Raw genomic sequence first — 12,040 nt, 5'->3', positions numbered from 1 at the left:
CCCTAATAAAGCTCATGTTTTCTATGTTCAAATCTTTGCTGTGATGTTCCTGCTGCCTGAAATGTCACCTTCCATGATGCAAGCGACGATCCTGTCTGCTGAGTTAGAAATTTTGGCATCGTCTTTAAGTCCTCCTTCGACACACAGTTACAAAATCTTTCAGCAGACGGGCACCGGTCTCTCTAGCGTACTGATAAATTCTCTGAACCTCTTCCTAGGAAAGAGCTAACGTTTGCAACATTTTAATACAATTTTAGGGGCTTTCATAGACTCAAATGTCTATAAAATTTGGTTGTTCCTTATGCCCACAATGTAACTGCCTTTTCTGGGGTCCGGTTTCCCTGACCAGCAACAGCGTGATCCCTGCACGCCACCAGGCTACTTCCTGCAGAAGGAGTCTGCTCCAAAAACCACTTAACTTATGTTACACATTCAATAATTATTTATCACAATGTTTCCAAATATCTGTTAAACTTTCAGTTAAACAAAAGAACATGTCCACTCCCTAGGAGTTGGTCTGATACATCTGACCTATAAAGTTAAGAATGCAGAGGAAGTAGAGACAAAGTTGTTCCTGTAATATTTGACTAAGGTAGGGTTGGGTTGATCATAATTGATCTTCCAAAAATAGATAATTGATCTTCCCAAAGGGTGATTTTTAGATAGTTCCCTGAAGTGGAGAGACAGAGGTCTTGCCTTAGAACAGAGCTGAAAGGAAATTCTAGGTAATGGGAATGGTGTGAAGATAAAAATGGGATGTAAGAACCTGAGGTACTACAGAACAATGGGGCTACATATTTGCACCCAATCAACACAGCATCAAAACAGTGAGACTTTAACAGATTTCTTAAGGTGGCATATCAACTGATAAAGTAAGGACCTAACAAGGCAACACAACTTTCCTTCTCTTTCTTTCACTCAACCCTCACCCCCAACTCTCCCTTCCTCCCTCCTCTCTCTTTTCACCAAAGTCTTGCAGCCTCTCTGGGGCACACCTAAAATTCCCCTGATAGGCTGACAATCCCCCTGGATACACAGTAACAGCAGCTCGCAACTTGCTGACATTATCTATACAGTGCATGTCTTACAGAAACCTGCACTGCTCCATTACAAATTAAAGAAGCCTGTGAGGAAGTCACCCCTCCCATGGCACTGCCCTTTCACAAAGCTAAAACTAAAAAGGAAGTATGTGATAGAGACAGTCATGAGTCTTCATCATAAAATAAATCCAAAAGATTCTGACACAAGTAATAGAACAGTCTCCATTTTCCCCCCCAATTTAATACAGAAATTAAACGTGGGGGAATTTGTCCACAAAACAGCTACATTTGAATGCAGCTATTAAAAGAAAACAGAGACAATCGTGGTAATTCCTCAATATTTAGAATAGTTACTTTCCTAAAAAGTAAACGAGAATATGAAATTTCATATATATAGCTACACTTTCCCCTCATTGATGCACACAGATAAGCTGGTGTTCTAAAAATGTTTTTAAAAAAGCACAGGCCTGTTTAAAGTACATATAAAATAGGAAAATACTAAGTTCACAAACACAGAAACGATCCGAAATAGGTGATTTCCAAAACGGTGGTTTAGGAGTTTGCAGTAAAACAAGAACAGAAATTCCTAAGAGTAGAAGACCGCATCTCAAAGCTCAGGAAGAGAAGCCAGGGTTGCCCACATGCTACTTGCTGAAGTTCTCCATGACGGGAAACCCTTGGGTTTTCACCACAATTTTTAGACAATAAAATAATGAAATTTTCTAGATTTGTTTTTCACCACCTTTTCCTTGATAACCAAAGTACTGTGTGTTCACTGTCTGAAGCAAGGGGGACTAGAAGGTCGAGAAAAAAAAGTAAAAAATCATGAAAATAAGTCCCTTATGATTCTTCCTATCAACAGAAGGAAACACTAAAATTTTGACATGTTTTCTTCCTATCTATTTATAATGCATTTTGAGACTGTATTACTGTATTTACAATTAACAAGTACAAATACAGGGTGGGGCAAAAGTAGATTTTTTTGTGAGTTTGCAAAACACAGTTTATTCTTGATTATTATTAATTATTATATTATTTTTCATACAAATAACTATAAACCGACTTTTGCTTTACCCTGTATAACCATCCCTAGTTTACATTACATTGCTTTGAAACTCCGTTTGTTTAAATGAATAAAGTTAGGATACCAATCTGTATAACACCATTCAATAAACGTTACTGCTGCCATTCAATAAACATTAAACAACAAGAGCTGCATTGATTCATTATTTTAATGGAGAATTTAGTTTGTTCCACTTAATTTTTCACCTTGTCATAACTCCAGGAAAAGCTTGCTTCCTTCCTCAAGGTATATCTTAAAATTTACAGAGTCTTTAGAATGTATTAAACAAAGCATTCTTTACAGATGCAAGTTTAAAAACAAACGCCTACAGATATCCAAGGACCAAAAAGAATGTTTATTTTTCTGAGTAATGCAAACAGGGCATTCTTTGAAAACCAAATATATTAACAAGACAAAGAAAAGAATTCAGGAAGTCATTGTGCGTACACTAATAATCAAATTTTCAAGCAAATGAAAAGATAGCATTTTTCATCAATAAGGGTAAGCAATGCTCTTTTTATCCTTCTCCAGTCATGGATGGGCATAAGATAAAGAATACAGTATTGAAAGGTGTTTTTTTCCTCAAGGAGAAGGCATGCTCTGCTAAGACATTAACACAGGAACTGCTGTTTTAAAATATGGTGGGATTCACGGTTATACTTCTTTTGGTTCAAATGTGGTTGAGACTCTTGTTTTCAAGCTCCAGGTCTTTATCCTTTCGGATGCTGCCCCACTTTCGGGCTATCAAGGTCTCCCAGGAACACACCGAGCCTCCCAGGACCACCCGCTGCTGCCTGCTCTGTGGGGACATTAATAATAATAACACCTTAGAAGGATTAACAACAACAACCCTGTGGAGTGGGCACTATTATCTTTACTTAACAGAAGCTGAGGCTTAGCCAGGCCAAGTGAAAGAGCATACAAGTGGTAGTAGAGCCAGAACTTAAGCCAGGGTCTTTCAATTAGATCGAGTGATAGTTTACAAAGTTAAAATGTGAAATCTGCATTATTAGCAGGGCTCAAGGAATATGCGAAGGGGCAAACTTTTAAGTGGAAAAAGTAGAAATGAAAAGGGTGATAATTATGATTTTCTTTTTTTTCTTCAAAATTTTAAAAATATTTTTATTGATTTCAGAAAGGAAGAGAGAGGGAGAGATAGAAACATCAATGATGAGAGACTCATTGATCAGCTGCCTCCTGCATGCCCCCCACTGGGGATAGAGCCAGAAACCCGGGCATGTACCCTGACTGGGAATCAAAACCTGACCTCCAGTGCATAAATACAGTGCACAGCTTAACACTCAACCACTGAGGCACACCGGCTGGGCAATAATTATGATTTTTATAACTAGTTTTAAAAAGTAAAGTAAGTTCCCCAGACGTAGGGTTGCTGGATTATATATATAGTGTACCACATAGTATTTGTGACATTAATACTAAAACATTGTTTATCTGAAATTCAATTGAAACTGGCTTCCTGTAGGTTATCTGACAACCCTAAAGTAAGGGCCTTTATGAAACAAACAAAACATTAATAAATTACAGAGCTACAGTTCCCAAAGCTGAAATCGGGGATGCTGTGTGCCACATGTCTTTGGGAGGCCAAGTCAAGGGAAGTGTAGTGAGTGGGGCTACAGCTGTTCTGGACTGGGCTTCCTTCTTTCTCCTTTGCCCGGTAGCAGACACAGCCCTTCACTCCGGAGACCTAACTTTCATCAACCAAGCCCTTTAAATTCACTGACTCAGAAATTCCTCACCCTTCTCTACTTTATGCGGATGTTGTTAAGATTAAATACAACTGAGATTGTGAGGGGATATCGTATGTATCTTTAAATATTTATTGGCCGAGTGCTTTGGAAACACAGTCTCAGAAACTTGGACCAGACAGACTCTTCCCCCACTACCAAGAAATGGCTTAAAAAGTATTACAGTATATGGTGAGCCCAGTTGACAGCAGTCTCTAAAACGAAAAGAACAAAATCAAGAATTGTGATCAAAACCTGAAGTGAAATGTAGTCAGATGCCAAAAGGGGTGCCTAGCAGAAAACCTGGATTATCACTGCTGGATAATCCAGTAGCTTTCAAATGGCTGTGGATACATATTTAAAACAGAGTTACATGAGCTCATAAACTGAATCACAAACACGATGGAGATAGCCTAATACAAAAATAGGACCTTAGATATGCATACCAACTTAATTTTCTGATAATTTCCACTAAACGTCCAACCTCTGTGGCTTGAGTATGTTTACCTTCTTTTAAAAAAACAACAAATTGGGACTAGCTCAGACAGTGTTCATTTAAATATTTCTATGCCCAACTTTAATCTTCAAACTGTAACAAACCCAATATACTACACATAAATCACTGTGAACAGAAACTGCTTGAAGAGGATTAATCAACAGCTTTGTATGTCATCCTCTTAACTGAATCACTTGAATTCTTCATGTGCAGCTACACCCAGTTAATCTTCCAGAAAGCAGCAAACTATGTAAATCTACTTAAACTGGGGAGATAAGAACTTCACTTGTCAAAAGTTAGCAACATTGAACAAGTATACAAAAAAAATATACACATCCATGAAAATTCTTGCATTCACTCCTCTACCCCAAACCCCATGGTAAGCCATCAGAACACATTACTTAGCAAAAAGAGGGCTTGTGACATGCCATGATTTGTCTCAATTTAGCAATACTCATGCCTTGGATAAATTTCACTGGCTAAGATACTGTGTGCCATGATTTATTATAAATACCAAAGTGTGTGTGTGTGTGTGTGTGTGTGTGTGTATCTATGTAGCTATATCTATCTGTCTGTCTATCTATCTATCTATCTATCTATCTACACTAATAAAAGAGAAACATGCAAATTAACCATCACTCCCCACTACACCCACCAGCCAATCAGAGTGAGTATGCAAATCAACCCAACAAAGATGGCGGTTAATTTGCATATACAGACAGGGTGAAGACTGAAGACAGCATAGAAGGAAGAGGGAGGGAAAGTGGAAAGTGAGGCGGAAGTGGCGGCGGGAGGGAAAGCGCAGGGGGGGCGGCAGCTGCGGGAGGGAAAGTGCGGGGGCTGGGGGGGGGGCGGCAGCTGCGGGAGGAAAAGTGCAGGGCGGCGGTGGGAGGGAAAGCACCGGGCAGCAGCGACGATGGGAGGGAAACCGTGGAGTGGGGGGCAGAGGCAGCGGGAGGGTAAGGGAAAGCATGGGGGGACAGTGGGAGGGAAAGCGCGGGGGGCGGGAGGGGTGGCGGTGGCGGGAGGCAAGCCCACCGGAAGCCCTGTTCTTGCAGGAATCTTCCTGCAACCGGCCTCTAGTCCATCTATAAAAGCCTAAGCGACCCAATGACCGAATGACCGAACGACCGGTCGCTATGACGTGCACTGACCACCAGGGGGCAGGTACTCAACGCAGGAGCTGCCCCCTGGTGGTCAGTGCACTCCCACAGCCAACCTTCCGTGGCCGGCCAACCTCCTGCAGTCCCTTCTCCCTGGCCAGCTGGCCCCGATCAATCCCGATTGCCAGCCAGGCTGAGGGACCCCACCCGTGCACAAATTCGTGGACCGGGCCTCTAGTATGACATAAACTGAGTCAACTACCTCAAAAAAGCAGTTTCAAAATGGAAGTAGGGAAACATGAAGAGAGACATAACTAATAAAATAATTTTAATGGAAATTCATTTTCTATATTTAAAGGCTTTTCAGCATAAAGTACTTTTTCTTTCGAAACACGTGAAAATATTTTCACAACTATGAAAGTCCTGGAAAATGGTTTTGTTTGGGCTGTGGGGGTGCTGTTTTCATATAATCAGACGGGATTTGCTTAGGGAATGTCATATACCTGAAAGTCACAGTCAACAAAAATAGGACATTTCTCCACTAAGACCTGAACCAACAATTCTTGTCTAGATACTGCTTACTGGGTTATCACTCCACTCCAAAGCTTCTCACTTTGACCTGAGACGACCAGGTGTATTTCTAATGTGCACTGAGGCCTGTGATGCAGGAAAATCCTGTTTATCCTGGATGAGGCCTGAGATCAGTGCTCCTGGATGCCCTGGATACACTACCTGGGCAGGAAGGGGATGAGCACCACCCACCTCTACTTCAACTGAAACTGGTTGACTCCTATTCATGGAAAATATCAAGTTTTAGGAAGAAATTGTACCATCATTCAGTAGTGGCATATTCTGGCTTCAATGCTGCTTCCAAATAACACAAACCCACTAACCATATCATCATTCATTTACATCATCCTTCACCTCCAACCTCACAGCCTCTGCCCGCGCCCAAAAAAAAGGTGGGAGGAATCCCTCACCTGGACTTCGAAGACTAGAAGGGCGATGGGCAGCCCGTCTGGGCTCTGCCTGGGTTTCTACTGAGGTGTGCCCGAAAGCAGGCAGTTACATACAGTATGGTGGTTTTCAGAGCTTGACTGCCAGGGTCCAAATCCTGGCTCTGTACTTTGGATTGCACAGACTGAGGAAGTTACTTAATCAATGCCTCAGTTTTCTAAACTGTAAAAGGGCAATATTATTATTACCTGCCTCATAGGACTGATAATTAAGTGGGTTAACCCACCAAAAGCACTTAACATAGTAACCAGCAGGCAGGAAAGTGAGTGCTCAATGATGGTTAACAACTGCTATCATATATATACTAGAGTGTATACACACACACACACACACACACACACACACACACACACGCACACACAGGTATATATGATTCAAGTGCGATTCTGAGTCAGAAGGTTTTAAGTATTTTTAAGTATTCCTCACATTCAACTTTTTCCCTCAGGTTACTTATCTGTAATCAGCTCTGACAGCTGATTATATGTTTTCTGGATTAAAATTCAACTGCATTATACACCTAAAAGTTACCAATTCTTTCATCAAAATGAACATACTAACATGAATCGAAAGATGCAAGCTGAACATCACAAAACCTTTTAAAAGGTGTTCATTAGACTTCCCATTTAGACTAAGCCGGGTGAGATCACAAAGTCACTCCTGGTAACCAGGTCCCCGTGCTGGAAGTGTGCTTTTCCAGTGAATGGCTCAACACCAACAAAAGAAACCTTTGAGTCAAATACCACTGGTACCCGGGGTCTTGTGTCTGTATAATGCCTACACATTCATTTCTTTCTTTGCCTATAGAAAAAGAAAGTCTGTTTGTTTTTCTGATTCAGTCAGCCCTTTTAGTCTCTGAATCTAAGGAGAGCCCCATGAAAAGAAGAGCATCTTATCAGCGTGCTCCAGGCCAGCAGGCTGTCCCCCTCCACACACAAAACCTCCAGCCCCTCGCAGTCAAACACCTCACCCTCAGAGCTTTTTCCCCATTTCAGAGCCAACACCCCACCGGGTTTTGACAACAAATAAATGAACACACAAGGCCTTTACATAATTAGCCCGTCTTTTCAGGGAGAGTGAGGTGGGTGAGGGAGGAGGGTTCAGGGTAAGAATATTTACTGTAAATTGGCTTCATTTATGAAGTTGAGGTGAATGTGCTGGACCCGAGGTCAGTTATTTTAAATGAGGCCACATGAAGTTTAGAGATGCCTGTTTCTGAATCTTGACAATTTTAGCATAAACTTCAGCCAGGTCATAATACAGATCTTTTCTTTTCTTTCTTTCTTTTTTTTTTTTTTTAGGAGAGGACTTTTCTTAAGCCAGGTAAAAGTTCCACTGACTTGGACAGCAGGGGCATACAGATCAGGGTGTGTTAACTGCCTTTTTAAGGGAAAACTAGCAATTAAAAGAACCTAAGAACAGAAAACAATACTTTTTGACACTGTCACTGTTTGACAAAATGAGCCCTACTTTCAGATATACTTATGCTAGAACATAACTTCCCCCCCCCTTCCCAAAAAATGACTGAGAATAAAAAGGATTAAACATGATCAACAACCTGGAGAACGCCTTCAAGAAAAGCTACCAGGCATCACTGTCATCTGTCATGATCTTAACAGAGCCAAGGTCTGCATGGAAAGATGCAGTTGGCTTGTATCATTATTGGGGTAATAACTTAATTGATTTGTCTCAGTGGCTAAGGATGTAGACAAGATATTTATTCTGGAAGAAAAATATCTGCAATCATCTTTTTGTTTCCTCAACAAGCATCTTGCCACTGACCTCTAAATCAGTTTAACCTTTTCTAAGCAGACCTGCACATTTTTTACATAATTTAGAGGTAGGTTTTGTTATTGCTGCTGCTGAAAGGCTCCGTGAGATATATCACAACATGGCTTCAGTACCCTTCTTTTTAAAAACAAAGATGAAAAACACACACACAAAAGGCTGTAGCTATAAGCTCCTAGCTCCACTCCCTTTTCCCAGCAGGGGATTCTGATCTAACCACTAAAGTGCCTTTGGAGTTCAATCTGCTAAAAAATGTATGAAACTGCATTAAAATAAGAAAAGGCATGTGTATGACTCAGGCTTATCCAAGTATCTCTGCAACTAGATGTCACAGGATTTCCCTGTGCTTCTGAAAACTGAAAACCTTGAGAAAGTGACAGTAGAAGTTCCTGTTTCTTTTTTAAATATACTAGGGAGGGGGGCGCGCGCGAACACGAACACACACACACACACACACACACACACACACACATTGGTCTTCCGGGTTTCCTACGAATCAGGCAGCTTCTTGAGGTTTCAAGTGAGGATTGTTGCAAATCCACGTTACGACTTATTCTCGTACTCTTCTACACACAAAGGTTTCAGAAAAAAACCAAACTTGTTGCAGAGCTGGGCGAAGCCCCCGGCCCGGCGCGTCCAGCTCCCGCCCCTCTCGGCCCCTTCCCCTTCCTCCACGCCCCTCCCGCCCGGCCGGCGGGGGCGAGGGCATCTCCCCTGCTAAGGTCACCGGCCCGAGCCGTCCCCGCCGGCTGCCTCCTTCGGCAACAAGGTCACCGCCCAACCCGGTCCCTCCGAGGAGGGGAGCCGTGTCCGGCCGAGCGCTGCCGCCCTTTGTAAAGCGGAGCCGCCGGCCCCCGCGCGGCATCCCCGCCGCCTCACCTGCTTGCGGTAGGGCGTCCTGCAGTGGCTGCTGCCCCCGGGGTTGCCGCTGCTGCTGGGAAAGATCATCGCAGCGGGCGCGGGGCAGCCTGGCCGGGCGGGGGAGGGCGCAGAGAGGGGGCCGGCCGGGGCCGCGGCCGCTCCGGGAACTCCCTCTCGCCGCGCGGCGGCGGCCGGCGGGGGCTGCAGCTCGGCGCGGACTTCTCCACCCTCGACCTCCCGACTCGTCTAAAAGTGCGGCGCGGCGGCGGCGGGAGAGACTCGGACAGCTCGGGCGGCCGCCGCCCTGCGTGCCATGGACGGGAGTTCGCGCGCGGAGCTGGGGAGCCGGGGACTCTCCGGGCGGCAGCGGAGGAGCAGCGCCGCCGCGTCCCCACCTACCGTGGCCTCAACCACCGCCCTGAGAGCGCGCCGGCCGGGGGCGGGGAGGCGGCCGCGCACCGCCCCGCGCCGCGCTCAGGCCCACCCGCGCCTCCCCGCTCTCGGGCTGGGCGCCGCGCCCGCAGCCCCGCCGGCCCGCCGGCCCCCGCGCGCTCCCTCCGGAGCTGGGGGCCGGGGCCGTGGCCGCGCGGGCCGGGGAGCCGCCGGCGCCCCCGCTCTGGTGCAATGGTTGGGTCTGGCTCCCCGCATGCCGCACATTCCTTGGAGTAGCCACCCCCTTCTTTTCTTTTCCCCCCTTCATCTCTTTGCCTGAGCACCCGAGGCAGCTCTGCACCCCTGCTCGAAGCCCCTTTTAAGGGCATCGCTTCGGGGATCACTCTGACACCTGGGTTAGAAGCGACCTGGTCCCAGGTCTCCTCTCTTTTCTTTCATCCTTCCAAACTATCTTCCCACCGTCCACTCTCCCAGAAAAGGTGGGCAATCACTCCTACTTCAAGGGACCAACCAACCCTCCATCAATCCTCCGCAGATCCCCGTCCCCCCAATTCACACACTCAAATTTTAGCAGCGAAAACAGGTCTCTACTCCCCAAGCCCTCAGCGCAAATACTCCAGTAATGTTCCATACTTCGTTTCTATGCTGGCGTTTACAAGTTACCTTCAAGATAACAATATCAAAAGATGAAAATCATTTAAGGCCATCGGTTTGGTAAGCCTTCCGGAAGACTAAAACGGTATAATCCTATGTGTTAATTATTAGATGCGACACAGAAACTGAAGAAAAAAAAAAAAAGACAAAAGGAGGTAGTTTCCTTTGTTTTCCAGCTGAAATCATCTCAGGTGGCTCAAGATGCCACTTCTCTGGATCACCTTTGTATTAGTGTGTCAAGCAAGCCTAGAACCTACAATGAAGAAGGCCTCTAAAACAAGTCCCCCAGGCAGAGCCCGCCTCCTCTGGACAGGCCACTAGGACAGACATGACACTTTCAAGTTGGCCCTTTCCAATGTATCACAGGGAAATATCACCTCGGTGAGTTTCACAGAGTTCTTCCTTGAATCTGGTCTCTAACACCTTCCTGGAAAGGGCCATCTGCCCTGATAATGAAAAATCCTAACTTGACTGAGAAGTAAAGGCACTCGACTTCTGGCTGCCATCAGGAAAAAAAAATTAAAGTGTCCCTATGGAAACCGAATCCTCTAGCAAAGCTGTGGCCATTCAAGGATTGTCCAAGAGCAAGAAACTGACACATATCCACCCTAGATATCCTGCTGGTGGCCTGCACGCTCCCAGTTGCTCCTAATATTCTCCCACAAAAATGATGAGAACTAGCAGGTCTCACCTAATCAAAAACAACTATATACACAAGGTATGCATATAATTCCCAATTCTTTCATAAGAAAAGGAAGCAGTGCAAAAAAACTTATTCTGGGCACAGTCCTAGGCACACAATGGTCAAGTAAGAACTTGGTAAAATTCACAGAAATGTACCTATCCTTTAAAGTGCTTTAATAAACACAGCACAGCTAACATTCCATATATATAAGCAAGAACTATTTCCTACTACTCCATGTATTTTTTAAAATATATTTTTATTGATTTCAGAGAGAGGAAGGGAAAGGGAGAGACAGAAACATCAATGATGAGAGAAAATCATTGACTGGCTGCCTCCTGCAAGTCCTACACTGGAGATTGGCATGTGCCCTTGACTGGAATCGAACCGGGGACCTTTCAGTCCGCAGGCCGACTATTCTATCCACTGAGCCAAACTGGCTAGGGCTACTCCATGCATTTAGAGTTGTTTCGGCTGTCCCTTTACTGTGTCCTCTCACTAGGACCCTTTATGGCACGTTATCAACCACAAATATAAAATATAAAGTTTTAGGTAGAAGTGTTCAACTTCTAGGTGCCTTTTCCTGAGAACTTAATGCCCAAGGTTCCCACAGTTCAGACCTGTCATCTTTGGGGGAAATTCCACGGACAAATTCAGTTGTCATTACTGGTCTCTTAGGAAACCACAACATAAACCACAAAAGAACAGTGTAATCTTTCTATGGCTGTGCTCTAACGTCATGATACTTTGGATACTAGGCTGCTAGGCTGCTAAGGCTTGACTTGATACCCTCCAATAGCTTTACAACATAAGACAAAATTTCAAGTGATTAATTTTAAATTAGAATATGAAAAGATAATACTAGATAATAAAATATACCAAGAATATTAAATGAATAAAGGGCACTGTTTTTAAGATTTAAAAAAGGTATCTATCAACAAAATGTAGTGTTCTATAATGGTGAATGACATAATAGGAGAGAATACAAATATACATTACAAAAAACAAAACAAAACACACACACACACACACACACACACACACACACACAATGTCTACCAGCCTGGGTTCAAAAGCTTCCGACTTATGTAGGTGCTACACTCTTAACTAAGCAAAGTATCACAAAGAAAGGGGAAGGCAGGTTTTCCGCCCTCAACGATTATAAATGTAATGAAGTAACAAAAGTTCAAATAATTCCAAT

General features: G+C 44.1%; 1 protein-coding gene across 17 annotated transcripts in view; it reads right to left on the bottom strand.

Annotated features, from left to right (window-relative positions):
• RBMS1 (RNA binding motif single stranded interacting protein 1) overlaps nucleotides 1-12,040 on the bottom strand; it is a 225,774-nt gene that overhangs the window by 129,291 nt on the left and 84,443 nt on the right. For 4 of the 17 annotated variants that reach the window (XM_080671301.1, XM_080671297.1, XM_080671289.1 and 1 more), the window contains exon 1: nucleotides 9,129-9,530. The exons of 10 other annotated variants lie outside the window; for them this stretch is intronic. In XM_080671301.1, coding sequence (XP_080527427.1) covers nucleotides 9,129-9,197 — 69 coding nt within the window. In that variant the 5' untranslated portion in view covers nucleotides 9,198-9,530. Of the gene's footprint in view, nucleotides 1-9,128; nucleotides 9,617-12,040 lie in introns of those variants that run through there. 3 more of the 17 variants (XM_080671288.1, XM_080671291.1, XM_080671298.1) reach the window with 3 other exon arrangements.

Source organism: Plecotus auritus (genome assembly GCF_963455305.1).
Source record: "Plecotus auritus genome assembly, chromosome: 5".
Lineage (NCBI taxonomy): Eukaryota > Metazoa > Chordata > Mammalia > Chiroptera > Vespertilionidae > Plecotus > Plecotus auritus.
Note: the sequence above shows the minus strand (reverse complement) of the source record. Positions and strands in the feature narration are given on the sequence as shown.